This window comes from Tinamus guttatus, unplaced genomic scaffold (assembly GCF_059628265.1).
Source record: "Tinamus guttatus ecotype Peru unplaced genomic scaffold, ASM5962826v1 Tinamus_guttatus_pri_ptg000589l, whole genome shotgun sequence".
NCBI lineage: Eukaryota > Metazoa > Chordata > Aves > Tinamiformes > Tinamidae > Tinamus > Tinamus guttatus.
In genome coordinates, this window is record NW_028289123.1 from 241067 (window position 1) to 250153 (window position 9087).

The following is a 9087-nucleotide window of genomic DNA, read 5'->3' on the forward strand; positions in this document are numbered from 1 at the left end:
GCATGGTGCCCAACCGCGTCGCTCCTTGTCCACACCCGGGTTTGGGAGGATTCTGCTTAAATCTCCTCCAGCCTGGAGGAAGTCTTTCCTTCTTTAATACTGCATTAAAAATCCCCAGCTTTTGTGTTTCAGGGTTTTACTTTTAGTTGTCTTTGGAAAAGCAGGAAAAGGAAGCCTCAAAATCTTTTTAATACAGAAAATTAATAATTTGGGGCACATCTCTATTTCCAAGAGCCTAGTTGCACTGCCTGTTCTGGGAGCCAACACCAAGTGCTTCCCCTCGGTGAAGTTCAGCCTGGTAATAAAGCTGAAGTTGGTATTTCGGTGCTGTTATTAATGTTTCTGTAATGTGCTGTTAATGGAAATGAGCTGCAGGAAGCGATTTATTAGCCTCAATCCTCCTCGTGTGCAGAAGCCTTTGCCTACAAATGTTCCTCGTTCCCAAAGCGGCTCCTCCGCGTGTCCCTCTGCCCGCAGGCGGCTTCAGTGCTGATTGGAGTCGAGCTGGGTGATGCTAACGGGGTGACTCGTCCCCAGCTCGGTGAGGCCGCCCCAGCCCTGAGCTCCTTCCTTCACCTGCTGGGAAAACGGCAGCATCGAAATGGGGTTTGGGGCGGCTGCTCCGCCCGCGGCGCTGGGGCAGCCGGTCCTGCCGGCGCTGCTCCCGTCGAGGGAAGTTTAAGAAATTCTCATCCCCGGTGCAACCGTTGGCTCCTCGTAGCCGGAGCGGGTGCTGCGAAGGGCAGTGGTTTAATGCAGTGATTTAGCGCGGGGGCCGGGGGCAGCCGGGGCTGCAGCGGCGGGTCCCGGCGCGGGGCAGGACGGCGCGGCCAGACTCCACCTCGGCATCCGCAGCGCCGGGAACCCCCCGCCCCGCCGCGCCGGCCAGAGGAGCAGAGCGGCAGCGCCGCGCGCCGTCCCGGGCCGTCCCGAACCGTCCCGGGTCCTCCCCGCACCGTCCCCGCCGCCCCGGGTCCTCCCCGCACCGTCCCCGCCGTCTCGGACCGTCCCGGGCCGTCCCCGCAGCCCCGGCACCGCCATGGAGGGGAGGCAGCTGCTCTGGCTCGCGTGCTGCGCCGCGACCCTGTGGGGTGAGTACGGGCCGAGCCGGAGCGGGACAGCGCGACGGGAGCGCCCGGGCGGCCTCCTCCGAACTCGGTGCGGGGGAGCCACGAAACGACCGTCCCGGGGAGCCGCCTGCAGCTGCAAACGGAGCCCGGCTGGGGACAGAGCCGGGAAGGGACCTCTGCGTGCAGAGGCACCGCGGGCAGAAACCCCCAGGGCGCAGGGAGGCGGCGGGGGGACCGTTAGCGCCGACCCTGCGGGTGCCGATGCTGCCGGCGCAGCCCCACGGTGCAGCCCGAGCCGGCCCTCCGCTGCGGCGGGGCCAGGTAACCCCCTTTTGGCTGGCGGCAGCAAGTAAAGGGTTTCTGAAAATCAGCTGAACCTCCACAAATATTAAAATCCCCCAGTTCTTCAAAAACGCATAGTATCTTTTAAAATAACTGAATGGCAATGTAGAGATTTTCTCTAGGTTGCATTTTTGAAAGGGTTATATTTGAGGGAAACATTATCATTTCTGTCCCAAATCCAACCATGAGGTAATAAAGACGCGAAGCAGCTCTCGGTGCTACACCCTGTGCCGGGCCGGGAGCCAAGGGCCGCCGGTTTCTGGTCCAGCGCAGCTCTCCTTGCCGGCCTCGCGCGCGTGCGAGCGCCTGGAGCTGCCCAAGGGACCTGGTGCTTTTTGTACTGCTCTTTCTTGCATGTTCCCTTTGCCGCCCAAGGAAAGGGCAGGGATGATGGCTGGGGATGTGCAGAGCAGCACCCAACAATTGCCCACGGCACCAAGTTCAAATTGCTGCTAGGGAAGGCGAGGAATGGTCTGCTCAGAATGTCTAAGTTGGCACCAAATACAAGTAGTTTTAGCCTGTTTCTTTTTGTTACTGATTGCTGTGCTAAGTTTTTTTTTTTTTTTTAATATTTTCTTGACATTTAAGACACACCTTTGGCTTTGTGAGATATTGGGACAGTTCTGAGAGCTGTTGAGTCAAAAGGGGCTGCGCGTTGCAGCCCCACGCACGGACCGTAACGTGTCGCGGTTCGGGGCGATGCTCCCGGCGGGCACGGGGTGATGCAGGACGGATGTCCTGGCCGGGTTCCGCTCCCGGCTCCTTCCCGCCGCCTTCGCCCTCTGCCCCCCTGGCAGCCCCACACCCACATCCTGCCCTGGGGCTGCAGAGCAGGAGAAGAAAGAGGATGAGAAGGAGGAGGAGGAGGTGGAGGAAGAAGGGGAGGGCAGGGTCTTTATCGGCCCTTTCCAGAGGGAAGGAGCCTCCGCCCGTCTGAACAGCTGTGAGGCCAGAACGATGGAACAGGGACACGAAGCAACAGGGACTCGGAGCAATGTGGCTCTGCCCCGTCTCGCAGCTCCCCTGGCTGAGGGGACCGTCATCAGCACCAGGCTCTGCTGCGGGTTGAGCTGGGGACACAGGCGAGGGGCAGAAACCCCCTACAGATCATGTATATCTTAAGAAACTTGAATGTCAGAGCATTTACTTTCTAAAAGCCACCTAAAATAGCTCCCGTAATGCAGCCGGGACGAGCAGCCGTGTGCGCTGTCCCACGCGGTCGCTCCTGCGTGTGCCCCTGCTGCCGGGGCGAACACAGGACTTGGCTTAAACCCCTCAGCCTTCAATACTAATAAATTGTTGAGGTTCACCAGAGCCGGGAGGGATGTGAAGTGCAATAAACACCACCCTTCCCTGAAGCCCCCACGGGGCCCAAGGCTGCAGTGAGCTGCAGGTGGAGCCAGCGCAGGGGGAACTCGCTGCACGTCGCACCCAGGTGCTGGGGGTGATTAAAACCCCCCTGTTGTTTCTGCAAACACCTGGGCCAGCTCAAAGGCGGCCGCGGCGCTGGGGGAGCCGGGGTCAAGGCCCCGCATTGTTCCCGGCGCTTCCGCCCCGTCCCGCGGGCGCGCGAGGGACAAGAGCGATCCCGGAGGGAAGAGCCTTTTCCTTTAGGAAAAGCTGCAACAAAGCCAAAACCCAGACACCTGTGCCTGGCACTCGGCAGCCCTGGGATTGCCCGTGGGGCCCAGCAGAGCCCGCGGCGCTCGGCCTTCCCAGCCCAAACCCAGCTACGGATGTTGAAGATTTTCACTTTTTGTAAAATTTGGACTTAGCCAGCACAGTGTTAACATCCCCATTTGGAAAATGCCTTTGGGGACAATGCTGGAACGCCCGGCGGGCTGCGGGTGCACGCGCAGCCTCGCTGCCGCCCCAACGCCGGGGTGATGGGCAGCTGCTGCAGTTCCTGGCTTGCCAGGGATCGCTCGGAGTGATTCAACAACTTTGTGGGGGCTCAGAAACACATCTGAGAAGAGACATTGCTGAGTATTTTCTCTTTAGTCCCCAGATAAGGATCTGAAGCAGCAACAGCCCTGGAGAGGGCACAGGAGCTGTCCAGAAAAAGCAGGAATAGATCTTTAAGGATATAAAGGATTAGGAAAAAGGGAGAGAAGTGTTATCACTGACTTGCAAAGGCCGTTTCATCTCTGTGACGCCCGGAGAAGGAACACGCTCTGAGCGCAGCCCGGGTGCTCGGACCTGCTTTGCCTCCTAAGACGCTTTTGCTCCCGAGCCAGCGCGAGGGGCTTTCCGGGTCCCCTGCAGCTGGAATCAGCCCGTTTGTGCTCCCTGGGCCAGGGCGCTCCTGGCGCTGCTCCCGCCGGGCTCTCTCACCCTCCTCTCCGCAGGCCGGGCCGCCGGGAGCCCCTCGGAGGCGCCCGCTCCGTCCGCCGCGGCGGCCCCGGCCGGGCCGAGCAGCCGCCCCATGGCCAGCGACGCGGGGAGCCGCGTGGAGCCTTCGCAGGACGGCGCCGGTGACGGTAACGCGGCCCCAGGGGGCCCGGCCAGCCCCGTGCTGGGGCTGGGGGGTTTGGGGGCCCACGGGGCTCCCCAGGGTCTGGGTTTCTCACCTGTGTCCTCAACCCGCAGGCGCCCCCAGCTCCCCGGCCACGGCCACCAGCCCCCCGGGGCGCCCCACGGCCGGGACGAGCGCCCGGCCCGGCCCGGTCTCCCCCCGCGCCCCGCACGGCTCCGCAGAGGGGGCGACCGGCGGCACCACGACCCCAGCGGTGACGCAGAGCCCAGACGGCACCACCACGGGGACAACTGCAGGGACAACTGCGGGGGCAAGCGCAGGGTCCACCGCAGGGACCACTGAGGGGACCACTGAGGGGACCACTGAGGGGACCACCGAGGGGACCAAGGCGCCTCCGGGCAGCTCTGCCGCCCCGTCCCGGCCCGGGGCCACCCCGAGCAGAGCAGACAACGGCTCCCAGGTGAGGGCGGCGCTCGCGGGGCCGCGTGCCGAGCGCGCGCGCCGCTCTCCCCGCGCTGACGCCGCCGCTCGCCCTGCAGGCCATCGCCTGCCACCAGGTCAAGGACGTGCGAGAGGCGGAAGGCACCTGCCTGCAGCTCCAGGAGGCCAACACGTGTGTGAGTCTGAGCATCCCGCAGCGCCGAGGGATTCGGGGAGGTCGCGAGGGCACCGCGGCGGGGCTAGGAGCATCCCGTGGAGGAGCATCCCGTGCAGGAGCATCCCGTGCAGGAGCATCCTGTGCAGGAGCAGCGGCTCCCAGGAGAAACACAAGCCACCCCCGGTGCAGGAAGCCCCCCCTTTGCGTAGTTCAGCCTGGGGGCGGTTTAGCTGCTGCTGCATCTTGCATCGTGTTTAGCAGGAAACCTCCTTGCCTGTTATTCTTCCTCTTCCCTGCCGGGAACGGCTCAGTCTTTCCTTGCCCGTCCACCTGCCGTAGGAAAGAAAATGGGCTGCAATAAGGAGCTGTTTTAAGGGGAAAGGGTGGGAGATCCGGGTCCTGAGGGGACTCCAGGGAATCCCAGGCTCTCTGTAGCTGCTCTTGGTCTTTTACACCCAAAATTAAATGTTTGTAAGAGCAGGAGATTCTGCCGCGGGCGGGCAGACACAGAGCTTTAGTGCTTGAGGCCAGATGCTCTGGGACCAGGGGACAGCAGCCTTGGTAATGCCCAATGACGATGATTAATTTAACTCAGCCAGGTTGAGACCACCTAGGATGGCTGAATTCTTACTTGACTTCTCTCCATAAATTGCCCATTAAATAGCACTTAGACTTCTTCCTGTTTATGGAGGCAGCAGTTTAGCAAGAATTTCATGGCCGAACTCCAGTGGGAATCAGCGACTCCGATCCCAGGTGCCATCTAGTGGCAACGTCCCCTCCTCCAGGGCACAGATTTTAGACACGCCACATCCTGCAAGTGCCCCGTGCACATCCGTATGAACGAATGCATATTTAATACACAGAATATATTACGGTGCTAAGCCTGATCACTTAACCTCCCGCCGTGCGAATCAAGGGAAACTGCAGCATTTCTGCCCCGTTTTTGCAGGAGCTCTTCCCGCCGCAGGCCTCTCCTGCCCCCACCTTAGCTAATCAGCACGGGGAAAAAGCGGCTCAGCCGGAGCAGGAGGCTGCGGATGGAGCGGGGAGCAGATAAGAGAGCGGAGCAGCCAGCAGATAGGAGGGACTTCGCGCGTCTCTCCTTCCTGCTGCCTTTTCCCAAAGCAAATGAGCAATGAGCTGGCACCCAGCTCTGCTAATTGCAAAGGGAAACTCTGACACGCAAATGAGTTCTTTCCACAGCAGAGAGAGGAAAACACACACTTGGGGCTCTTGTTCCATCTTGGCCTTCCTAAGCCCAAGCCAAGCGCTGCAGAAACAGCTGAAAATGATTTATTTGTTATTCGCCCGTGGACGAGTTTCTGCATTTTTGTAAGCTAAGAGTATGTGATGATTAGTGCGCGATATGGAGATAATTCCAGCTTGGAAAGGGCTCTGCAGGATGCTGCACCCTTGCAGGGGCTGTAGGACCCTGAGGGGACAGGGGGACCCGGTCACCCTGCCTGGAGGTGGCTCAGGCCTGAGCAGGCTCCGGGGAGCTCATCCCTGTTGGAGCCACCCGGGCCCTGTCCCCAAACCTGGATGTGTTGGAAAAGCCAAGCCAGGAGCAGGCCTGTCCTGTGGGAGGCAGAAGGGAGAGGCCGCGGCTCTTCTCTTCCTCTCCCATTCAAGAGGCAGCTTAGCTCTAAAATGTGAGAAATTTATATTCTTTTTCCCCCCAGCCTTTGATCAGCAACCTAGCAAAAACACCAAAGACATTTCCTAAACAGGAAAGCCAACTTTGCTTTGTTATTTCCCTCTTTTCCCAGCCCTGCCTGGGACGCTGGAACAATAGGGGCTTCTCAGGCTGCTCTTTCATTCCAAAAATTGCAGGGACTGGCCCGGGAAATTCAGGTGCTAAATTTAACTCTGTTTAAATGACATTTATGCTAATAATATCATCCTTTCATTTATTCTCCTCGAGTCAAGAAATAGACAGCAGCATCTCAGGTTGCTGGGTGAAGGAACCGGGCACAAAGCAGTGATGAGCTGGGATCTAGGAGGGGGTTCAGCTCCATCCAGGACTTATTTTGCTGCATGCAAACACGTGTGCGCACAGTGTCAGCAGCATCTCCACTACAATGGGGATGGGGAACGAGGGGGTTTGGCTGCTCTGATGGTTTTCTCCTTGAACGCTTTGCAGAAACACTTTCTAGACACGAAGGGCCCCGACCTATGGCGGGCGGTTTGCGAGGAGGGCGCGCGCCGCGTCCCTTCCCCCTGCCACATCAAGCTGGCCGTGTCCGAGGTGGAGCGGGACTGCCTGCTCCTCGTCCTGGTCGGAGAAACAGGTCAGCGGCTCCGTCCCGGGACGGCTGCGTGTGCCGGGGGGTGGGCAACGGGCACAGGGAGGGGATGCGGGACACGAAGCCTCCGCCACATCCCAAAGTCACTTCCCTTGGTATTCCCAGCTCCCACTCCGCGGCTCTTGCTAACGCCGCGGGGTCGGAGCGGTACTGACGCTGCCTGCAGCATCGCCCCCGCCGTAACGTGCCTTTCCTCTTACAAAAATTGCAGATCCCGCCACAGATGTGCTCCAGAAATCCCACTGGGAGAAGGTAAGTTCTTGGCGCTGATTGCTGGGGTGGCCTGGGCGGAGATGCAGCCACTAAAATGCCCGAAATGGCTACTGCAAAATGCTATTTTCCTAAAGCAAAAACACGAGGGCCCCAACAATAACCCTTCATAGGTGACTGGCACTCCGCACCCTCAAAGCACCCCACGGACATTGATGAATTCCTCCTCTCCACGCTGCGCGCTCCAGGCACGCTCGGCAGGCGCTCGGCTTTCCTGTTTGCGAGCCTCTTGGCTCCACGTTTTGTTTTTCTTTTCCAGTTAGGAATAAAATCCCTGAGACGGGGCAGCGTGAGGAGCCACCAGGACTTTTCTCGGAAGACGCTGATCGCCTTGGTGACGTCCGGGCTCTTGCTGGCGTTCCTGGGCTTGGCTGGATACTTCCTGATGCGGCGGCGGAGCTGGAGCCCCGCGGCGGAGAGGCTGGTTAGTGCCTACAGGTGGCAAAGCAGCGCGTAGGGCGCAGGAGGCCGCGGAGCCGTGTCCATGTCCATGTCCACGTGCCCGGTGAGACGCGGCAGGAGGGGATGGACGAGCGCGCTGGTTTGGCCGGGAAAGCCAAACAAACAGGGCCGACAGGAGCCCGGGTCAGCCCGGGCGGGAGGAAATCGCTCTTCCCTTCCCAAATTAGCTTTTTATTCATTGCTCCCTTGGGAAAAGTGCCCCTTCCTCTCTGTTATTGTAGCTTGAACACTTCTGCTCAGCAGTAAGAGCTCATCCAGCAAGAGCCCTGCAGGGACACTGAAACCTTGTGAATTGGGCACTGAAAGTGACTTCAAGGTCTCATTCAGAGCATTTAAGGATGGGCTGTGTGTCTGCCTTGTACCAATGCTGTAACAAAAGCTATTTCTCCCCTCAATTAATAATGATTAATAAAATATATCACGAAAGAAAGAAGGCATTTTCCTATTTCCGCTCTTGCTCTTTGCAGAGGGGCCGAGCCCGGAGGGCAACTTCTCGCTCATGGCTCGCAGGGATGTGAGTCCCGAGGAAGGGAAGCCGTGTCCTCCTCCGGGCACGGACCGCAGCGGGACGGGCACCGCTCTGCTCGGGGAAGCCCTGAGCTTCGTTGCCCGGCGGGTTCAGCCAATACCCATCAATGTGAATTTAGGTGCATGAGTAGAAGATGGGGACAGTTTCTAGGTGTCACACGTGTCCCTTTGCCAGCACCAAGGGCCAGGGAAGGGGCCGGGCAGCCGGTCGGCGCTGGAGCCCGAGGGGGCTGCTCTGCTCCTGCTCTCCAGCCTCCCTGTGGCTCCAACATGGACAGGTCTGGCCGCAGGTACCGCTCTGCAGCCCATGTCCCCCCTGCAGCTCCTCTGGGCAGGAGGAGCAGGAAGGAAACCTCATCGTCCCCATTCCCTGGGGATCCTTGCGTAGCTGGAGCGGGAAGCGGAGCTGGGTTGGCTTGCAGAACCTGACGGCTTCTCTTTTCAGATGGAAGAAAGGGAAGGATGGAGTTTTTGGCTGGGCTCCTTGCCCCGTAGCCTGGCTCCGGTCCCTCCGTCCCGCGGCGGAGCGGGATGCGGGGTCCCCATCCGGGTCCCGTGCCCTCGCTAACGCTGCTTTTGCTTCCCGCCCCGTCCAGGGGGAAGACCCGTATTACCTGGAGAGCGACAGCCAGGGCAACACGATGCTCACGACGGCCTCGCACGAGCCGGCGGAGCCTCCCGAGAAGGCCAACGCCAACGGCGGCGCTCAGGAGAACGGCACGGGCCAGGCGGCCTCCGCCAACGGCTGCTCGGCCAAGCAGCACGGCGTGGCCGACACCGAGATGTGAGCAGGGGCCGCACACGGCCGCGGACACCAGGGACTCGCTGAGCTGCTTTACTTGGGGCAGGGACCTTCCACCAGCCCAAAGCCCCAGAACCGGAGCCCAACGTCACTGTGTCCCCCCAGGGCAGCCATGTCACCACATCCCCCTGGTTTCCACACCGAAAGAGCACCACGAGCGACGGAGGCACCACGTGGCCATCGGAGGCCTTGACCCAAGAGACCAAGGGCTGGGAGTTGGGCTGGTTGCAGTA

General features: G+C 60.3%; 1 protein-coding gene across 1 annotated transcript; it reads left to right on the top strand.

Annotated features, from left to right (window-relative positions):
- Positions 1 to 1039: 1039 nt before the first annotated feature.
- Positions 1040 to 8840, top strand: LOC148592456 (hematopoietic progenitor cell antigen CD34-like). The gene is made up of 8 exons (XM_088534697.1): positions 1040 to 1091; positions 3761 to 3892; positions 4002 to 4141; positions 4428 to 4505; positions 6630 to 6777; positions 7004 to 7044; positions 7322 to 7486; positions 8649 to 8840. The coding sequence occupies exons 1-8, from the start codon at positions 1040 to 1042 to the stop codon at positions 8838 to 8840; spliced, it is 948 nt and encodes a 315-aa protein (XP_088390823.1).
- Positions 8841 to 9087: the final 247 nt, after the last annotated feature.